This window comes from Mus caroli, chromosome 17, assembly GCF_900094665.2.
Source record: "Mus caroli chromosome 17, CAROLI_EIJ_v1.1, whole genome shotgun sequence".
Classification (NCBI taxonomy): domain Eukaryota; kingdom Metazoa; phylum Chordata; class Mammalia; order Rodentia; family Muridae; genus Mus; species Mus caroli.
The window spans coordinates 22,957,172-22,978,128 of record NC_034586.1 but is presented as its reverse complement, the minus strand read 5'-3'; the positions used below and the strand labels follow the sequence as shown (position 1 = coordinate 22,978,128).

Genomic DNA, 20,957 nt, shown 5'->3' with positions numbered 1-20,957 from the left:
TCCAAGGAGGTTTCTAGCAAGGAACAGTGCCGGCATCTCATAAGGGATCCGAGGCGTGAGTGTAGTCGTCCAGGAGGCCTGGGCTCAGCATCTCAATGGGGCTGCCTGGCACATGGCAGCCACAGAGAAGGCATCTCAGTGTGACTCAGACTTTGGGGACGTGGTCTAAGGACAGCATGTACTCTCTTATGCTGCAGGCACTACAAAACTGGGGTGTGAGGAGAGCGGTGTCTAGGATGGGCTGAGTGCCATTGTCGTTCTTACCCTCGCTTTGGAGTGTGTGTGTGTGTGTGTGTGTGTGTGTGTGTGTGTGTATAAAAGTGCAGTGCAGCTTGCTCCTCTCAGGCAAATGGCTGCATCCAGTAGTGGTCCCTACTTCGTCAACTCCAGGCCTTCAGTGCCTGCCAACCTTGGTGTCCAGGCCTCCCATTCCTGCCTCAGTACCCTGCCCTCATAGGCCCTTGCTCTGCCTTCAGAACTGAAGTCTTTCTTGATCTTTGAGACCCAGTGACTTTGGACGCTGTACTCCACACTCCAGAAACCTAACCTGCTGGTCAGCTTGTCCTGCGCCCTCTCTCCGCAACTGCTCAAGCTCAGACACTTAAAGACCATGTCTGCTGTGCCCCTTCGTGTGACTCTCCTGCTCCTGCTCAGACAGTTAGGGACCGTGTCTGCTCTGCCCTGTCCGTGTGATTCTCCACCCTCACACCCACACCTGTCCTGTTGAGCTCTGCAATGTTGCCATGCCCTGACTGCCACTCAGCTCCACACAGCTCGAGGCCAGGTTGGTTTTCAGTGTGCTCATTTCTTGTCCCCTCCTTGACTGCTGGCTGCTCCTTTATGTCCCTCACAGTCTGGTTCTCTAGCAGTGCACCTTCCATAGTAGGTGCTGAAGAAATAGACACCCAATTTCATTGGCAGGAAAGCACTCCAGGTCAGCATGGTTCCTGTCAGAAGTTCATTACGGAGTCCTGGAACCATGAGCCTCCTGGACCGGACCCAGCCCCACCTTCATTAGCAGAGCAGTCTGCAGCGCCTCCCCAGTGTGCTCAGGCTTCTCTTGTGCCGCCGGAATAGGGTCCCCAGTACGAATTGCTGTCACCACCCAAAATTCAATTTTGAAAATCGAAATCAGCGCCTGTGGCACCGATGTAGATTTGTATGTATAAAAGTTTAATATGGTAAAGAGAAATTTACTGACGGCTGAGCAGGGAAACACGGAGGGAATGAGATGGAGCTGTGAAGGGCGCTCCTCTCCGAGCCTCCATTTCATTCACGTGTGGGGAACAGCGTTAAATTTTTCATAATGCCCATGTGTAGTTCTTTGTCCCAAAATGTCTTTAATCGCATTAGGTGCAAATGCAAGTCCAGGTAATGTGAGGCTTTGCTGTAGGAATCTTTGCTAAAACCCATAGGTTTCATGAGAAATGCTGGTGTCCCAGCTTCCAGAGGATTTGTGCTCGTCTGTGAATGGAGGTGAGGTGTAGGTAGATACAGGACAAGGCTGGAGTCTCACTGGGGGCAGTCAAGTAGCAAACAAGACTGGAGTTAGATACAACAGGGATCCTGAAATGGGGCTTGTTGCTTGCTGTCTCTCCCTAGGCAGTAAGAATTTACTAGAAATTGGCATGTTGCAAGCTCCCTTTACCTTTGCTGGGCTGCTTTCCAGCCTTTTGTAGACACTTGACCTAGTAGAAAATTAGATGACAGGTAATTTTGCATTGTGTTATCTAGACCCTGAGGCTGGCCTTGAACTTGCCACCCTCCTGCTTCCTGAGTTCTGAGATGATAGACCTGTGCCACCATCACTGCCTACAAAGCTCCATGAGCACCGGGAACAGAGAACACCTGTCCTCCGTGCTCATCCTGTGGGGTGGCCTCTGCAGGGGCTCAGGTCTGATTGCTGTGCAGGCTGCCCCTGCTTCGCACTAGGGTGGCAGCCTGATGGTGGTGCCACCATCAGGCAGGGTGCAGGTGTGAGAACAGCTTTTGGCAGAGCCCCCTGCCTGACCATGGGATGCTTAGTGGCTGCCCAGAGATGTCCAGGTCAGGTCCAGTTCTCACTGCATTGCCTCCAACCCCAGTAGCACTCCTAGCTGAGTGGCACTGGCCACTCATGCACACTCCTTGGACCCTTCCTGGCTGTGTTCCAGCTGGTGTCTGCTGGGATGTTTCTCCAGTCTTCCCTGGCTCCCCCTGCACAGGCTCCAGCACATCACACACCCTGTGTGCTCTGTGTTGGTCTGAGCAGTGCTCTCTTACCTGTTTGTATTGAAATGTAGGCCCCAGTACAGTGCTTCATCGCAGCACACGCTGGCTCTGTTACCTCATGTTCCTGGCCAGGAGCAGCTATGCCATCTCCTTCAACTTCACACTGCCCTAAGAGGCGGGGGCTTATTATCGCTTCCTTTAAAGTTAGGTTCACCAGTAATTCTATAAAGTGGCAGTGCATAAAAGATGGAAACGGAACAAGGCATAGGACAAAAGGTGACACATAGTCAGATATTCATAAGAGTCCTCTTGTACCAAGGCTGTACAGTCAGGTGCCTTGTGCAAGTTGTGGAGTTTGTAAGTGGATGGTTGGCCCAGTGTGGAGAGCACAAGCAAAAGAAGTGACCTTAGACACCATGTAACTGCTGTTTGTGAGTGCAGCTGCATATGTGCAGCTGTGTGTGCATGCACATTTGCACGAGCACATGCAGAGGGCAGCTTCTGCTGTCAGTCCTCAAATACTGTCCACCCTTTTGTTCCTCCCTTCCTCCCTCCCTCCCTTTTTTTAAAGACAGGTTCTCTCTCTGCCCTGTAGGCTCTAAGTAGGCTGGGCAGGCCAGCCAGTGAGCCAAGGAGTACCTGTCCCCATGTGCCCAGCACCTCAGCTAGGAGTGGGAGCCCCTGTGTCCTGACATTTGAGTGAACATGATGCATTCTGTGTCCGTGGCCGAGAGCTTGGGGTTTGTGTGCTCTGCCTCTGTGCTGTGTGGCTTGTTACCCACGCTTGCTCAAGAAGCAGTGTGCTGGCAGGCATGGTAGCTCACCTTTAATCCAGCATTCAGAGGGCAGGGGCCGGAGGACTGCAGAGACCCTGACCATGCATGCATGCACGCACGCACGCACGCACACACACTCATGTACACGCGCACATACCTAAAGGAAGCAGCATCAGCAGTGTGCCGCACATACCCTCCTTGGAGGACATGTCTGCCACCCTTTGTCCTGCCAGCCCTTGTCAGGGAGATGTCAGCCCCACGCATCTTCCTGTTTTAATGTCTTAGTTATGTAGCTCACTCGTGTCAACCCACAGCCCCCCCCCTCTCCTGCTGGCCTCTTGGACAGCCCCTGCTGACCTTGAGCAGGGGGACCATCTGTAGAAAGGCAAGCAGGGCTGGGGCTGTGCCGGCTGAGAACTGGGACCTCGTTTGACATGCAGGCAGAAGACACACAGGCTGCCTCGCTGCAATGCTTATTTATTTATATGCTCACTCTTCAAGAAAGGGTTTAAGTCAGGGAAGAAAAAAGCCGTCATTTGAATTCTGGGAAAACTATAAAAGGGAGTTTTGTTCTGAGATCTTTAAGAAGTCCTGGCAGAGAAATGTAATGAGGTTCATAGACAAACGGCAAGGGTGGAGAAAAGGAAGGGCTAAAGAGTAAAGGTCTGAAGGACAGAAAAACCTGGCTTCCCATAGGTCCGTGCGCATGCTCTGGGCTTTCTTCCTGGTCTTGGCTTTGCAACACGGTCTCCTTTACTCTTGAGCTGTGTATCCGCTATAGGCCAGGGTCTGCTGGAGCTCTCTTTGTAGCCCAGGCTGACATCACACTCCATCCTGCCCAAGTGCTGGGGTTGCAGGTGTGTGTTTGTTTTTCTGGTTGGCTCTCTCCCCTGCCGTCTCAGAGCTCCTTGCTTAGAGATGGACGTGCTGCAGGTTCACTCGGCTCATTTGTTGTTGGGTCTTTCATAAAGAATATTTAATGCACTTTACACTGATCTCAGGTCACAAAGCTTGCTTGCTTTCCGAACAGGCTTTCTTGTGCCCCTGGGCCTCCATGGCAGCACCCTTCCCTGGGAGGGCCTTCGTCCCTGCCATCACTTGAGCTGCTTTGTGGGTCCCTGGAGCCCACTCTGCCCCCAGCATTTCTACCCACACATGACATGCTGTTCCCAAGGTGCAAAGAGCTGCTGAACGCTTTTGTTGGTTTGTTGAGGGCTCAGGGATCCTACGGGTCAGGGGCGGGTGAGATGGGGCTTTTCATCCCTGGAGGTGACTTTTTTCTCAGGAGCTACAGGGGGGTTTGCTTCCCGCACGCCGGGCCCTCCTCTGAATACATTGTGTGCATAGCCCCCCATCAAAGTATGGGTGCATCGTGGGGTCCCACCTCCTCCGTTCACTTCCCAGGGACACGCTGTCTTTCAGATTGCAGAACCTGAGGCCTGTGATCAGATGTACGAGAGCTTAGCACGACTGCATTCAAACTACTACAAGCACAAGGTGAGTGGGTGCAGGCCTTTGTATCCCAGCCTCCGAGGGGAGGGCCAGGCATAATGAGGGAAACCTGGTTATACAGCATCTGCAAAGAATTGTGGTTGCCACTTTGAGATGTAACCTAGTACTTTCAGCTAAGCCAACAATGGTGCCCAGCAGAGACCTTTAAAGGTTCTCTGAATAAAAACCATGCTTCTGTGTGTGCCAGCGCACACTCCTGTTAGTATTTCTCACTCAGTTGGACCTGGTGTAGCACGCTGATCAAGATGGAGTACTAGGACGATCCTGTCCCACCAAGGCTCACTCCTCCTCAGCCTTAGCGAGCTTACTGTTCAATTCCACGGAGGGTAGTTCTTCCCAGACTGGAAAATTATGTCAGGAGCTCCACAAATAGACATGGCCAAATGGAAGAGGCTGTGTGCCGAAGGCTTCCTTCCAAACACCAGCTCCCAACCTGGTCCCTGCTGCTTAGAGCACGGAGGCCCGAGCCTGCTGAGATCGCCACGGCTGTGGCTCCTGCGGGGCCTGGCCTCCAGGTGGCGCTGTCCCCTTCATTGTCGGGTCTCGGGCCTGGGCACCTGGTAAACTGCCTCCATGCAGAGGAAGGCCCGTGTGTGCGGAACTAACATGTTCCTTCTCTCCTGCCCCTGCCCCAGTACCCTCGCCCCAGAGACACCAGCTTCAGTGGCCTGTCCGTGGAAGAGTACAAGCTGATCCTGTCCACAGGTATGAAGGCATGGCTGCCCTCTCTGGTTGGTTTGCTTTCACCAGCCAGGATAGAGGCTTGCCTACTAAGACAGCTTTGCATGATGGAAAGCCTTGAGTGGCCCCGAGGAAGCCACAGAGTATGGGAGGTCAAAGGCATTATTTAGAAGACAAGACCATCTTTAGTGCTTTTAGTTCAAGGCTGCTGGCTGGGAACAGATTAGCCAAATTGGAAGTCATTGGATTCAGTTTGGAAGGAAAATAATTTTATTTTTATGGTCCTAAGGGGGCTTTGTAAACAATGAGGCTTTTAATTAAAACAAAAAGCCATTCAGTGAATGAGTATGGGGATATCCGTCTGTGAGTTATCTGTCCCCGGAGATGTGGTCTGCAGGTTTGATATGCGTCTAACGAGGTCTGTTTGGGAGTCATGGCTAGAACCCAGCTCATAGGAAGGAAGCCCCTGCCAGCCACCCCTCCTCACTTCCCCATTTCTATTGTCACTGAAAGGGTCAGAGCAGGTAGGTACTGGAAAACTGCTATTTTTATTGCCAAGGATATTGTATATAAAAATAGGCTAACCTTTTCTGGGAGGGTAGGGCCCTGAATGTTGGCTGTCTGGTACTCTAGAAATTTCTCCTTCCTTTTGGCCATGAAGATTTGACCTTCCAGAATTCTTGCCCTTCTGGGCAGATGGTAATCTGGGAATGTCCCCTGGTGTGTCAGTGGAGCAGGTCTTTGAGGTGTTTGTCTCACTGACATATAATTTACTCCCACACCCCTGAGCATGCATGACCAGCAGTGTCTGTGAGGGATCGGAGAGTGGGCTCAGCATGGACTCAGCTTCCCGCCATCTTGTCCTTGCCCCTTCTGCTCAGAAAGCCTCTGGGCGGGCAGCAGGGGACATGGAGACTGTTGGTCTGGCTTCCCGTCAGCCCCGGAAACCCTGACAATGTGTGCACAGCAGGCCTTGTGTTTTTGTTGCAATTGTGTGGAACCAGTACCACCCAAATAAGGCTCTCCACACCCCCAGGAGCAGGCAGGCCTGCAGTGTGGCTCCTGGCCACACTTTAGTGTAGAGGGGAGTAGAGCAGAGCAGCCATCCCTGTGTGTCACCCTTGGCACCTTGTGTGGGAATGTGGACTTGGGAAAGTCCCAGGGTGGGAGGCACTGCTGTGGTGGCCACATGGTGAGTGCTCCAGGCTGGTGTGAGCCACTGTCCATAAACAGTAATTGCAGCTAGTGCTTGTGCTAAAATGGGCCTAAAAGCTAAACAGTACTGTGACAATGTCTGAGTTTAATATCTAGGGTATAGAACAAGAGGTCTGCTAAGTGATGCCCTGAGCCCTGTGGACATGTAACCATGGTTGTCACCATTGTCAGGGTAGGGCCGTGCCAGCCTTGGTGAAAAGAGGTGAGAAGGCTGACACAGGACCACCCCAGGGGAAAGCACCGAGCCACAGCGTCAGTGTAGGGAAGGGCTGACCGTGTCATTGCATGTGTGCAAGGAGAGCTGGGGCGTTACAAGTATTGATTCTCTGCTTAGCCTTGGCCATCTTGGAACTCACTCTGTAGACCAGGCTGGTCTCGAACTTAAGAGATCCACCTGCATCTGCCCTGAGTGCTGTGATTAAAGGTGTGTGCCACCACCGCCGCCTGGCTCGTGTGGTTCTTAAACATGGCTCTGCACACGTGCATGAACACAGACACCCTGCCACCACTGTGAAGGTGTGACCTTTCTCTCCCTCTAGTGCTAGGTACATTACCCTGACTGCCACACACCCAGCCTGGTTTCACAGATGAACAGAAGGTTGCAAGGGTTCAGGGATTTGGTGGGGTAGGGTAGGGGTGTCCATGTCCCTCCCCTCCAGCCTACAGGGTCCACACTGCTGACAGCTCCTTATCTTGATGTGCTCCCACAGCCAGGACCTTGCCTCCCTCTACCTGGTTCCTACTGATGTAGACATTAGGAGGCCAAGCTGGAGAAGAAAGTTGGGGCCATTTCTTGATGTGTGCATATGTGGGGCAGAAAGAGTGCCTTGACACTGCTGAGGAGAGCACAGTCAGGTTGGGAAGGAGAAGGCCATGGCCTTGCAGGTGCATGTGGAGTGAGGCAGGAACGTATATTTGTGGGGTTGAGGGGGGCGGGCAGTAACCAGAGAGGACCCACTGCCTGGGACACAGGAAGCAGAGCATGCTCTTTTGGGGACAGCCCCACGCGGCGTCCCCATGGGCAAGTGTAAGACGACGTCTGCCTGTTCTCTCTCCCTGTGCAGACACTTTGGAAGAGTTCCAAGAGATGGATAAGAGCATGTGGAAGAAACTGCAGGAGAAGTTTGCGCCCACCAGGCCCGAGGAGAAGCACAAGGCCTGGACTCGGGTCCTGTCCCGCCCACGGACCTGACCGTGGGGTCTGATACTCATCAATAAAACTGCCCGGTTTCTCCCACCCTCCTGGTTTGGAACTCACTCATCTGCCTCAGGTGCTACAGCCTGAGCAGGGGTGCTATACAGCATACAGTCCAGGGCATCCCTCCCAGCCTGAGCTCTGCAGCCCCAGGAAGGATTGTCAGCTCCCTGTCGTGTGTGTGGAGACGGCATCCTGTGGCCAACAGTAAAGGGAAGGGAGGCCAGCATGGGCACCCTGCCTGGCCTTCCCACTCAGGCTACTCCAGCCCACCACAAACGCACATGCCCAAGTACACGGCCACCTTACTCTGCTTAGAGCCTCACTTCTGTCGGGTGCTTAAATCCCACCGGGATGTCCTACAGGTAGGCAAAGGGATCTAGCAGAGCCCGGCAGGTCACCAGAGCACTGGCAGGTGTTGGGGTGCAGTAGGTGACAGGGCCAGCAGGGTGTTGGCCTCTGTAGCCTCTAGCTGTGCGGGAGGCAGAAGTATGACCCTGTGGATGGACTTGGAGTCTATTAATTTATTTAAGGCAATTAACACATTAGTCCCCAGGACACAGGACATGTAAAACATTACACCAAAAAGAGAGAAGCTGTCAAAAGCCACTTTCACACAGCCCAGTCCTGTCCCTCGGCTTGTGAGGCTTGCCTACAAAACCTGGGGAGAGACAAGTCCTGGGAGCAAGGTCCACCCTGAGTCATCAGGCTACTGGGACAGGGCCACACTGTCCCCAGCAGGCACAGGCACTGGGAACTGTACAGGCACAGCAGGGTGGGACGGCCCCTGGGAATAAGTTAAACATAAAAGCCCTGTGAAGCTACTAACAGCAGGCTACCATCTTCCTGATCCAGGACAGAAGGCGGGCAGGCGGGCAGGGGACAGCCACAATGTAGTGCTCGGAGGTGAGAGGCAGCCCCCCTATAACCACCTGTGAGGACCACTGAGGAATGTCAGTCAGAGGACCTAGCATCCTCTAAGGCACTAAGGTAAACTGAGTCTCTTCAACGGTACTAAGCAGGACTGCTGTGAAGCATTCCTGCTGGCCAGAGTTTGGCTTGGGGAGGGAGATTGACAGCAGAGCTGGAGGTGGGGTGGGCATCTGGCTTCCAGAGGGTATGGGCCACCTGACCTGAAGGAAGGGCAGTGCTGTCTGCAGGGGGCCTCGGTGGCTCTGCTCAGCGGCTCATGCAGTTCTGCACATCCACAAAGCCCAGACGCTGCCTCCGTTTCCGCTGCTCCGTCATCTGAGTTAAACAAGACATCAGCACCGGGAAAGTCTGCATCCTCCCCAAAGGGCCCAGCTACCATTAAGCTGATGGCAGATGGTCAGCCGCAACCCTCAGTCGGCAAGTCAAACCCTTGATCCGGTGCAGTCAGGAGACCACAGCGAGGGGCTAGGGAGCTGCACTGGGGAGCTGCTGCTACAGGCAGAGGAGGTTCCCACCACCGTAAGCCTTGGAGGCCCTTCCTGGCTGCTGCACAAGCCTCCACCTGAACCAGGGTTCCCACCCAACATGGTAGCTTGGGACACTGAGACTGGGAACACACCTGCTCCTTGAGCTCATTGAGCTGGGAGGTGAGGTGCGACACCAGCTTCATGGTGGAGCCGAGCTTCTCCTGCAGGATGCGGATCTCATTCTGCTCCCCCTCCCCCTCGCCGCTCACCAGGGACATGGCGCGCATCCGCGGGAACCAGTCCAGGTTCTTGTTCTGGAACAGAGTGCCGCCGCCGTGAGAGAGGGCCATGCCCTTTACCAGACGGCCAGCAGGGGGCATGACATGGGAAAATCTGAACTGGCTTGGGTCCTCCCAGGTGGGCTGCCTTCCGTGAGATGGCTCCATCCTCCTGTAGACCATCTGCTCACTCCCCGCCACAGCCACGGAGCAGAAAGACCAAGACCCAGACTTGCTCCCTTCCTTTCCGCTGCTGCAGACGAGCATGTCCCGTGCTCAGGGAACAGGAGAGTCACACAGATGGCAGTCTGGGAGGGGGAGCCTCTGAGAGAAGGGAAGCCATGCTTCCCGGGATAGAGAGAGAAGCAGGGGAGAAGGGCTCGAGCCAAGCAGTTTGCTGGTTCCCTGTCACAGCTGTGAATTCTCAGACCAACAGTTAAACCTCTCTAGACCAAACTCGGCCCTGCCACAGTGACTAGAAGTTAGGAGGATTGTGTTTAATTCCTCTAAGCCTGGTATTTTTAAGCTGCTCCAGGCTTTCTCTCTGACTGGGACAATGTTGACTTTAGGAAGCTGTTCTCCCTTGCTGTGCCTTCTAAAAGAGGCCCCGTGGGGAATCTACATCCCTCAGTGGGGTCTCCTCACTCCACTGCCCAATCCCCCAACTGCTGCTGTGCAGGGGTGGGGGGAGGCGGGGTTGGTTCACCACGCTTCTCTGGGGCTGACAGATTCATTGCAAGTTTGCTTTCTCCACATAGCAGGAGCATGGGTCCACCCACGGGTGGTGGTGGCTAGCAGGGCTTTGCACAGTGAAGGCTGGCCCCAGCTGCTCCTCACTCCTTGGCTGACCCCACAAGCCACTGCAGCTGTCACCCCTCAGGCCAAGGCCAGCAGCTGTTGTGCCTCCTCCCAGGTGTCAATGAGCCCGGGCGCGCGGACACCCTCACCTTGATCATCTGAGCCACGTAGCTCTCTGGGCCGGTGTAGTCCGTCTTGTTCTTGACTCGGACCAGTACAATGAAGTACAGGTAGTTCCACATGTTATGCTCCAGTTTGATGTGCTCCTCGAAGGACACCGTCTTGTTGTCAAACTTGTCCCTCTCCAGACCTGGGGGCAGAAGGAGGGCCACCGCTGAGGACCACCACGGGGACTGCTCCTAACAGCTCTCCTGGGTGATGCGGGACCCTGTTCAAGCTCCAATGCTTAGCGGTGGGGACACCACTACACATGGCTGAGAGCGCACTAGGGACTCTGGGAACATCAGGATTACCTGAGCCCAGCGGTGACAGTGACAGCTGGGTCAACAGCATGGCCTGCCAGGTGAGCCCTGCTCTCTGGGCCCTGGCCACTGGTGAGGACATGACTGGGTGCAGAAGGAGCCATGGACTAAAACCAGAAGAAGCCTGAGACCACAGTGGCATCAAGTTCCTCTCCTGGAGGCCCAAGGGCTCGAAGCAGTGGCTTCTCGGGCCCCAATGATCCCACCTCAGGCCAGGTCAGCAAGGGTGGGACTGGGTGCCGTGGCTCGGATGCCTCCAGCCGTGCAGTGGGAAGCCAACAGCCGAGCGAGGAAGTGAACCTCACCACAGATGAAGCACGTGGTCTTGAGGATTTCCTCCTTCTTCTGCTTCTCGCTGCGCAGGTCGGCGAAGGTGTCGATGATCACCCCAAAGATGAGGTTCAACACGATGATGATGACGATGAAGAAGAACAGGAGGTCATACACCACCCTGGCGGGGAAGAGTGACTCCTGCAGAGCACGGGGACACCGACAACAGTGACCCCCAGCTGCCAACCAGAAAGATGCCACCAGCTAACATTTGGCAATGGCTGACCAGGAGGAAGCCCTTACAAGTTTGTCGCGTGTGGCAAGTCCTGCTAACAAAACAGGGCTTGTTTCTGCCTCTAACTTGGTTAACAGGGAGGGCAGCTGCGAGCTCCCGGATCCGCAGCCCGGATGCCGCGCCTCTCACATTCCCGAACCTTGGTCTAAGCCAGAGATCAGTGATGGACACAGGGCTGCTGGCTGCCCAAGCCAAGCTGAGGCTCCACCTTGCCTTCCCTCTCTGGGCTGAGGAAGCCGCTGACTGCTGATGGCACACACCTCCCCAAGTCTCAGAGCCAAGACTGGTTGCCGTGGTGACCCTTGTAGCCTCTACAGTGTGCTGGGTTGGGAAGCTGATGGCTCTGGACAGTGTCACAGAAACTGGCTGGGTATGGGAGCATCCACAGGACAGGTGGGAAGGTGCTCACATCTTTGGAGGGCTTGCGGAGGATGTCGCCCACGCCACCACCATTCCTCAGCCCGTGGTTCATGACGGTCACAATACACATAAGTAGAGTGTCACAGGCCCGCTCCGTGCTATCAGGCTCCTCGTCCTCTGTGGGTGGTCAGTATGTTCGGACCTGGGGCTGCCCATTCCGCCCCACCCACCCCATCCTATCCTGCAGACGCCGGTCTCACCTTCTAGGATCTCAGGCACCGAGACCTCAGAGACACAGTCCATCTTGTCCCCGCTACATGTGCCCATAAATGTGGCAGCTCCGTGTGGCATCCCCAGGGGGCTGGCTGGAGAAGACAGCAACAAGGTCACAAGGATCCGAATGTCTGTCTGACCATAGCATCTCTCTAGTCTGTCCTGGGAAGCCGCTCCTGGCCCTGCTGGCTCGCACAGAGACTGTCACACAGATAGTAGGGTCTCTGTGACTCTGGGCCCAGCACCAAGCTCTGCACGAATGACAGATACAAATCAAGCCAGAGGCTGTCAAGGCTCTGCCCACCCTTCTGACTGCATCGAGCTAACAGGCATGCACAGGGGTGCAGGTTGATGTAGGCTAGACCTCCTCAAAATCCAACAAGAGGAAGGCAGGAGCCTGGAGGACTAAGCACGCCCTGTCGCCCTATCTGGTGTCGCCACCGGTGAGTCACCTGTGCGTGTCCACTGTCACCCCACACACCCACCCCAGAAAGGAAGTCCCCAAGACCTCTGGAATGGTTCCCGGGCAGCCGGTCCACCTCCAGGATGAAGTCGTCCTTGAGGAAGAGGAAGCCCACGATGGAGAAGAGGTACACAAGGATGAGGGCCAGCAGGGCGGTCAGTAGGATAGAGCGGCCATTGCGGGTCACACTCTTGATGACATTAAACAGTGTCTCCTCTCGGTAGATGAGGTCAAAGAGCTGCAAGGATAGCACCTCCATGAGCCAGGCCCCCCGGCAGTGCCCACGGGCTCCACCGATGGGGCTGGCAGTGCCCAGGCTGCAATGGAGCAAACGGAGAGACTTCTAGGAGAACCCGGTGCTGAGAACCAGGGAGGTTCGAGAAGCATCCCAGGAGGATAGACACCAGTCACTCCCAGCGAAGTGTTTTGCACTCTAGCTCCCACCACCCCGGGTTTCGGGCTTCGAGGACATGGAGTCAAGAGGCACAGGGCAGAGAAGAAACCTGCCTGCAGCCATTACATATGAGGGTTCGGGTCGGCCGATCTGGCCGATCTCTAATCCTGTACCGGAGAGCTGGAGGCTCACGGGAGACTAGGGTTTGGAAGCCCCCTCAGTCCCAGCCCAGCCACAGGCTCACCAGGATGCTGTAGAAGAGCTCATGGGCAAAGAGGCCCAGGACGCTTGTCAGGATGTAGCCCACATGGTACAGGAACTCCATGTCCATGACCATGGCCTTATAGCCTCGGATAAAGGTACCACGGTTGCCCACGAAGCTCACCACAAACACGATCTTGTTGGTCAGCTGGGTGGAAAGGGCAGGGCGAGGAGGTCAGCGCCCCATCCTCCCAACCTGACCCTCAGGCCTGCCCGGCCAGCCCAGGGTAATGAGTGTGTGCTACACTACAGACTGATCTCACGCATCCCCAGAGGCAGAGCATCAGTGGGACTCAGAGAAGCCCAGGAGTCTCGGAGCCTTACAGCTCCTGGTTAGGAAAAGATTTCTCTCCCATCTCCCAGGGCAGCACCCTGCCCTTGAAGCAGCTCCTTTTTGTTGTCTGAATCCTGGCTGCCTTGGTTGTGGGAGGGAGGAACACAGAACAGGCTCAGCCTCTGACTACAAGGAGCTGGGACAGAGAGTGGGAGGGGCCGGGAGGTGAACAGGGTGGCCACAGGGCCCCGCCGCACTCACATTGAGAGCACCCAGGATGTTGAGCGTGGGCCCAATGCCCAGGTAGTAGATGGACCGAAGGATCAGCGCCACGATGAGGGGACGGACACTGTAGCGCTTGGTGAACAGTGCAGCGATGGAGAAGCAGATGAGGATCCAGAAGAGTAGCGAGATGAGCGGGGAGCCCAGCACGCCTGGGGGCAGTGGGCAGGAGACTCGAGCTTGCACGGGCCCAGTGTGAGCTCCAGAGCCTTCCCCACCCCATCTCCCTTTCCCAGGAGCCTTCCTTAGGGATATGATGCATCTGCTGCGCCCTAGCAGCTGCTGCAGACATCTCAAGTGTCTGGCTCACATCTGCATGTGTGTGCACGCACGCATGTGCACACACACACACACTCACACACACACTCAGGCTGTCTCCATAAGGCCAGAGTGTGTCTGTCCCTTGACCCCCATAGCATGCATCAAGCCCAAGACACAGCGTAGGGGTGTGTCTCCCCACCAGGCGAAGGCGGGTAGGCAGCCTCACCTGTGGAAGCACCCTCCACATAGGGGTAGAAGAAGGCAATGATGATGTTGATGAACACTGCCAGGTTGAAGGAGATGCTGCCCCATAGCGTCATGCGGCGGGAGAACCAGTAGATGAGCGGCATGCCTGGGTGGGGACACAGAGTGGCATGAGGGGCCCCTGATGAGCCCTCTGCCCAGGGGAGCCCCAGGAAGGGAAGGAGGCACCCGCTGGTCCTCACTGCGAAGCCGGCGCTGCCACTCCATCTCGTTGTGCAGGAAGGAGGATTGGTCGAAGAAGTCGCTCACTTTGCTGCCCTGCTCGTCCTGCTCAGTGGTGGTGAAGAGCCGGTGCTTCGTCTCCTCTGTCAGGAACTGGCAGATGGCAGGTACCGGGAACACGATCTGCTCCATGCTTCGGTCTTGCCGCACAATCTGATTGACCCGCCGACACCCGGTTACACTGGGCAGAGGCCCTCACCGCACCCCTCCACCCCCGCCCCAGCTCACACCCAGTGAGTGTCTCTCCCACCTCACCTCAATCTGTGAGGTGTGATTCTCATAGTAGGCCAGCGGGTCCTCCTCCTCCTCCTGGGCGGGGGCCGAGGACTTGAGCATCTGGGACAGCTGCTTATTGTTGAGGCTGAGCTGGGGGTGGGGTGGGGCAGGGGGCACTGGGTCAGCCCGGTAGCCAGCCCAGCCCAATCCCACCCAACCAGAACAGACGAGCTGGTGCCCTTTCCAGCTCTGCCCGGGTCCTGCTAGAATATTCCAGACCCAAGGAGGTCTTGCTTTCATTTCTCTGTCAGGGTTCCACCACTGCACCCCAGGCCTGCTGCAACCCCACACCCAGACCCCAGCTTGTTTCTCAGGTCCCAGCTCACTCGGTGACAGGCTGGCCTCACAGGACAGTGGCTTTCTGTCTCCATCTGTCCTTGCTCACCTCAGATCCCCACAGAGCCCCATTCCTACCCTCGGGTCCCAGCTCCACATCCAACTCCGCCCCCGAACTCTCACCCCTGACGTACCATGGAAGAGATGCTCTCAGCCTCCTCCTCCTGGATGCGCCTCACTGGCTTCAGCAGGTGCTGCAGCTGCTTGTTGTGCCTGGAAAGCTACAGAAGATGGGATGGGACAGGATGGGACGGGAGAGTTCTGGGCACCGCTTCAGGGGGCGTGGCCAGAGGGGCAGGGCCTCGGGCAGACTCGGTACCTGCAATGCTAGGATGTAGATGTTGTGGCCCACTTCACGTGGGCTCACCTCTGAATTCTCCCTCTCCTCCTCCTGCAGGTAGGCCTTCTTGATCACATCCACCTGAGGGGGTGGGGGACAGCATTTGCTGTTACACACTGAGTACCATCTCTGCACTCGACCCCACCTGCTGCCAGCCCGTCCTCACCAGCTCCTGAGGCCGAAGGCTGATGAGGATGCGCTCTGCATTCTCACTGTCATGTCGGCTCTCCATCAGAGCCAGGAGCAGCTTGGAGGCATTGTCCTGGGGGGTAGGAGGGGATGCAGGAAGCAAGCCAGGTCTGAGGGTGACCCATGTGACCCTCTAACCTCCTTACGGCTCTGCTATGCTGAGACGCATCCAGTGTGTTAGCCCCATAGGCCTACCTCACCTACCCTGCCCTCCACCTGCCAACACACACAGGAAGTCCTCTCAGGGATACAAGAAGAGGGTGACGTCTTCACACCCATACACCTACATAGCCAGTGCAACCTGCACACCTCACCAAATGCACACGTGCAGAAGAGGCACCATCGAGGACAGCACAACATGGCGGCACACACGCCAAGTACCCTTGTCACTCTCGCACATCTCACAGGCTCCCCACCTTGAGCTGCAGCACCAGGTCCATGCGGTACTTGCAAAGCGGGCTGATGTCATTGAGGATCAGCGCCGTGATGATGTCAATGCCGTTGGATTCGTGAGTCACAATGCAGGTCTGATGGGGTGGTGGGAGACACAAGCGCCAGACCTGTCAGTCATGGTGGCCCCGCAGCCCCACTCCCACCAGCTTCGCCTCTTCACAAGCACATGCCATCCTGAGGCCGCTCACCTGGTTCTCGTGACACGGGCCCTGGCAGTACTCTGTGAGGGTCTCCAAGGTCTGGATGACCAAGCCCACGTTGTCCTCGTTAATGTAGAGCCCCAGCAGCCCCAGGCCCCCTGTGGTGCTGCCACACATGATGTCCAGGAACTGCAGGGTCTCACACACCAGGTTGTAGTTGGTCTTGTTGTTCTGACAGCGCAGGAAGTTCTGTGGAGCACAGGCAGGGTGGGTGAAACGGAGCACAGCCACACCCACCAGGTGAAGGACATCAGTCCCAGCAGCCGACCCTGCCCAGTGACAGTCAGGGATGCCAGCTGATCAGATGCGGCAGCAGACAGGCAGGGACGAGCAAGGTGCTCACTTGCAGGTCACGGTTGTGGTTCTCACACAGCAGCTGTAGGAAGCGCAGGATGGGCCGCATGATCAACACTGAGGTCCCCATCTCATTGTTCTGAGCCCGCTCGCTCACATCGTGCCCCCGGTGCAAGCCAGGGCCCAGCAAATAGCGGGAGGAGCTGGGCATGGAGAAGGAGGACACACGTCCTGTGGGGAGAGCCTTGATGAGGTCAGGGTCACCTGTGAGGTACCCCACACCCTGTATCTGCCCGGAGCTCCACCTTTGGTGGCAGGGTCTGCCGGCTCCCGGTCCTCACGAGGCTGGCTGCCCAGGTCGCTCATGTTGACAGCGACCGTGGACTTGGTCTCCTGCTGGGCACGCTTCATGCGGTCATGAAGCACCTTGAAGAAGCGCTCCGACTTCTTGTCGCTCGTCATCAGGTTGTAGAAAGACTTCTGGGGAAGGACAGGAGGTGGAGAGCGGTGTCAGCGCCGTGCCTGGCACTGGCACTGGTAAGTGGGTGTCACGCTAGCCCTAGGAGGTGGCAGCAGGAGGGTCAAGGATTTAGGGTCATCTTGGCTATGGTTGGAATTTGAGAACAACACTCAGTGCAGGAAGTCTGGGAGACATATGCACTCCCAGACGGGCTAGGGATGGGCTTCGAGGCCCAGCAGTTAACTGGAAGGCCAGCCTGCCCTGACCACAATGCTGAGGGTGGGGGTGGGGGTGCTGCCTCTGCCCAGACCCTGCTGGCCACCCACTCCAGTAGCTGCTCACACTTGGAAACTGCTCCCTTGGAAACCCAAGTCCTGTCTTCACACTGCAGGAAGCCTTAAGTGGCTCCATCTCCCTCGAGGAAAAGCCTCAGGCGCCCAGTGCCAGGAAGCCACCCGAGAGCCTGCTGCCTAAGACCCCAGCCCCTTCAGGCTGCGCTGCATACTCTTCCCACACAGCTCCAGCATCGCCCTAGTCTACGACCCTGTCGCCTAGGCTTGCCCATTGTGTGTTTGCCACCCCATCTGTGCAGGGATGAAGCCTAAGGCACTGGGAATGCTAAGTGAGTGCCATCACACCCACCACCAGGAATGGGGCTTCTTTCTTATTTTCGTTTTGTTGTTATTTTTGTTTGTTTTGAGACAGAGTCTTTCTACATAGTTCTGGCTGTCCTGAAACTTACCATGTAATAGCAGGCTGGCCTCCAACTCATGGAGATCCATCTGCCTCTGCTTCCCAAATGCTGGGATTAAAGGCCTGCCCCACCCCTTCTTCTCTCTTTGTACTAAGACAAGGCTGAATGACAGTACCCAAGCTGGCCTTGAACCTGGGATCCCCTAGACCCTGATTTAGCATGCCGAGTGACTGAGACAGCAAACCCAAGTCACGAGGCCAGCCTGTTGCTCCTTTTAACTTATGTGCCCTGCATTCCTCATCTCTTGTCTTGGATCCCGGTTCCCAGAGTGTGTCTATACTCTGCCTATGTCCCTTACAAAACACAGGTATCAAGAGAACAGAGATCACATCTGTTTTTCAGAGCTGAGCCCTTGGTGCCTACATCATTGTCAGTGACACAGTTTGGTGCTGAGTGCCGATTGGGAAATGTGAATGGAGGAATGAGTGAGTGAGTGAGTGAGTGAATGAATGAATGAATGAATGAACAGAATTAATGAGTGAATGAATGAATGAATGGGGAGGTTAGAGGAGTTAGAGCTTTGGAATAATGGAGGAGAGAAGGCAAGGAAGATCAGACTCTGAAATGCCAGAAGAGTAGACCTAGGGGGACAGGACAGACGGCACAGGGCAGGCACAGGGTCACAGACACGGGCACAGGTACAGAATGTGCAATCACCCGTGGTTCAGCCCCAGCACCACAGCTCCTCCCTAGCAGGGAGTGCCCTGAGCTGGAGGACCTCTGCCTTGACCCCCGCACCTGGATCTCGGTGTTGCCCCCGTCCAGCAGGCGGATGGCCAGGCCAATGCTCTCCTGGAAGATCTTCTCGTTCTTGGTGCTGGTGATGAGATCACACACCAGCTTGGTGGCCCCCTCCTTGTCCAGCCGGCACTGGGTGGCAGCGATAGCTGACCAGTCCTGATCCAGGCCTTGGGGAGAAGCTCGTGTGAGAGACAGCAGTTTGAAGCAAGAGCCAGCCATACGGGGCGGGGCGGGGCAGGGCAGGGCGGGGTGGGGCCATGGCACTGACCAGAGCCCGTGGGGTCAGTGAGCTCGCCCCGGGCGCCAGACTTGCGGTTCTGGAGGTAATTCTGCAGCAGCATTTTCCGCAGCTGGTTGCCCTGGGAGAGTAAGATGAGGCTTTCGGTCAAGCAAAGTCCTGCCTGCCTCCCGAGCACCTGCTCTGGCCCGGTGATGCTGGGACACTCACCCGGTCCCCAAACTTGCTCTTCTTCAGCAGCATCTGCTGCAGCGTCCGCAGCACCTTCACGCACAACTTCTCCTCTGACTCCATGAGACCCTTGGTGTGACGGATGAGCCTGAGACAGAAGCGGGGACGTAGGGGGGCCACCTGCCTTGATGTGGCCCCAGCCCCTCCCATCTCTGACACCAGGTTGCCCTGCCCAGACCCAGGTCACCACGGCTGCCCGGCTCACTTGGACAGGAAGCCCCCGCTCTCGCAGCGCTGGTAGGCCTCACTGCCCTCTGGAAAAAGCAGCTCGGGCCAGTGCAGCACGTCCACAAGGACAGAGAGCTCAGCCTGCACCAGAGGCTTCAGCCGCTCTTCTAGGGCCATGATGATGTCCTGGGATGGAGGGCAAGGTCACCACCTGGCCCACGGTGGCCAGGGCGTGACCATATCCCTCCCACCCACTCAACACTAAATAGTGTCCAACCGAGGAGCAGCAACTCCACCCCTGCCCCCAACCCCCCCTCCCCCACCACCGCGTAGCAGGCCTTCCCTAGGTGGCTGGGCAGCCACACCCACCTGTAACTTCTCAATGATGTTCTTGTAGTCCCACTGGTTGGCAGTGGGGATGACCCGAGGGAAGGTCCTGGTGGCCGTCTTGTAGTTGGCAGCGCTGCGCTGGGCAGCGGCAGAACAGCTGCCCCCACTGCTGAGCAGGGCGCTCATGTGGGCATCCAGATCCATCGGCAGCAAGATGGCTCTACTCTTGGCTGCAAGAGAGGGCAGTGCTGGTACAGGGCAGGGAAGAGGCAGGCAGGCAGACCAACGGGGACAGGGGTGAGTGCCATCCAAGCCCCTGGTAGGCACACAGGGAATCTAGCACCCACTTGCTGCCTGATCCTTTGCAGTCAGCAAAAGGAGATGAGACACCAGGAAGGATAGATCACCCCGAGGGACATTCGGGGATAAGGCTGGTGTTCCCTGCAGGCGGCATGGTTACTCACCCACCATGGCGAGGGTGCGGACACAGGCCTCCACGGAGCCCTTATGCTGCTGCTGCAGCCAAGGACACTCGAGCAGCCGCGTGGTGGACTGCAGTAGCTGGACCACAATTGTCTGGTGCGTCTGCAGGAGACACACAACCCCAGAGGCAGCTCAGCCACCCCAGCCAGGGCATGGGCCCAGGGCCCTCACTACCCACAGCACACCTTTGGTCCAGATAGAAAGTCACTAAGTTTAGCCATGAACCCCCTCCCCTGACTGTACACAGGTCTAGCCTGGGCTCACAGCCACGCTAATCGCCTTTTCCTTCCTTCAGAATGATGTGAGGAAAAGTGTTTACACGGCTCAAAAACAAAGTCTGGCTCAGAGCCTAGAGCACTGGCTGTTCTTTGGAGGGCCGGAGTTCAGCTCCTAGCACCCATGTCTGATACATGGCGTGCTTTAACCCCAGCCACAGAAGACCCAGCACCCTCTTCTTGCCTCCTCAGGTACCCACACACCCACTGAACATGGTGACCCACATCTGCTCTCAGGAAGCAGAGGCAAGCCGACCTCAGTGAGTTCCAGGCCCATCCATGGCCAGTCAGAGCTACAGAGTGAGACCCAGCCCCCAAAATCAAAATAATAAAGTACAATTTAAAACCAAACAAAAAATAACGAGAGGAAAGGCAGACTTCAGGCCAGCCAGCTAGGGTAACATAAAGGCATGTGTCTCACAAGCCGGCAACCTCTGTTCAGTTGCTACAATGCAGGGAAGGGTAGACAAAGGAGAATCTGACTCCGCAACATTGTGTCCGGACCTAGGCCTGCTCACCCGGTGTCTCTCTGTCTGTCTGTCTGTCTCTCTGTCTCTTTCTCTCTCTCTCTCTCTCACACACACACACAAACACACACACACAACAATGCATTTTAAAGGTTTATTTTAAATTCTACTTTATCCAGGTTGAGGCTGGGGAAATAAAACTTTTTTTTTTTCTGAGACAGGCTGGCCTTGAACTCGGAGAGACCCACCTGCCTCTGCCTCTTCAGGGCTGGGACTATCAGGCCCAGGCCCAGATAAAAATTTGCAGAGTCTCCTTGTCTCAAATGTATACAAACGTGTATTAAAACAACTCACCCTTCCTAGATCTAACCTTGCGGGTTTTTTCCCCCCTTTGTTTTTTTGAGATGGGGTCTGTACTGGCTGGTTTTGGGTGTCAACTTGACACAGGCTGGAGTTATCACAGAGAAAGGAGCTTCAGTTGAGGAAATGCCTCCGTGAGATCCAACTGTAAGGCATTTTCTCAATGAGTGATCAAGGGGGGAGGGCCCCTTGTGG

At 56.1% G+C, this 20,957-nt stretch overlaps 2 protein-coding genes across 3 annotated transcripts in view; one reads left to right on the top strand and one right to left on the bottom strand.

The window, feature by feature from the left end:
- LOC110283871 (ubiquinol-cytochrome-c reductase complex assembly factor 2) overlaps positions 1–7,633 on the top strand; it is an 11,589-nt gene extending 3,956 nt beyond the window's left edge. The window contains exons 2-4 of one of the 2 annotated variants that reach the window (XM_021149426.2): positions 4,410–4,484; positions 5,135–5,204; positions 7,460–7,633. In XM_021149426.2, coding sequence (XP_021005085.1) covers positions 4,410–4,484; positions 5,135–5,204; positions 7,460–7,587 — 273 coding nt within the window. In that variant the 3' untranslated portion in view covers positions 7,588–7,633. Of the gene's footprint in view, positions 1–4,391; positions 4,485–5,134; positions 5,205–7,459 lie in introns of both variants that reach the window. The other variant, XM_029471647.1, reaches the window with a different exon arrangement.
- A 461-nt stretch (positions 7,634–8,094) lies between these two features.
- The window catches only part of Itpr3 (inositol 1,4,5-trisphosphate receptor type 3), a 63,941-nt gene continuing 51,078 nt past the window's right edge, over positions 8,095–20,957 (bottom strand). The window contains exons 34-58 of the mRNA XM_021185743.2: positions 19,642–19,762; positions 19,217–19,407; positions 18,885–19,033; positions 18,659–18,767; positions 18,479–18,569; positions 18,208–18,377; positions 16,561–16,735; positions 16,305–16,486; positions 15,950–16,150; positions 15,725–15,835; positions 15,286–15,381; positions 15,099–15,200; positions 14,914–15,000; positions 14,423–14,533; positions 14,128–14,320; positions 13,908–14,033; positions 13,400–13,572; positions 12,848–13,012; positions 12,255–12,447; positions 11,734–11,838; positions 11,523–11,650; positions 10,854–11,019; positions 10,216–10,376; positions 9,143–9,304; positions 8,095–8,838 (exon numbers count right to left, since the gene is read on the bottom strand). Of these exons, the coding sequence (XP_021041402.1) occupies positions 8,770–8,838; positions 9,143–9,304; positions 10,216–10,376; positions 10,854–11,019; positions 11,523–11,650; positions 11,734–11,838; positions 12,255–12,447; positions 12,848–13,012; positions 13,400–13,572; positions 13,908–14,033; positions 14,128–14,320; positions 14,423–14,533; positions 14,914–15,000; positions 15,099–15,200; positions 15,286–15,381; positions 15,725–15,835; positions 15,950–16,150; positions 16,305–16,486; positions 16,561–16,735; positions 18,208–18,377; positions 18,479–18,569; positions 18,659–18,767; positions 18,885–19,033; positions 19,217–19,407; positions 19,642–19,762 (3,537 nt within the window). The 3' untranslated portion in view covers positions 8,095–8,769. The remainder of the gene's footprint in view (positions 8,839–9,142; positions 9,305–10,215; positions 10,377–10,853; positions 11,020–11,522; positions 11,651–11,733; positions 11,839–12,254; positions 12,448–12,847; positions 13,013–13,399; positions 13,573–13,907; positions 14,034–14,127; positions 14,321–14,422; positions 14,534–14,913; positions 15,001–15,098; positions 15,201–15,285; positions 15,382–15,724; positions 15,836–15,949; positions 16,151–16,304; positions 16,487–16,560; positions 16,736–18,207; positions 18,378–18,478; positions 18,570–18,658; positions 18,768–18,884; positions 19,034–19,216; positions 19,408–19,641; positions 19,763–20,957) is intronic.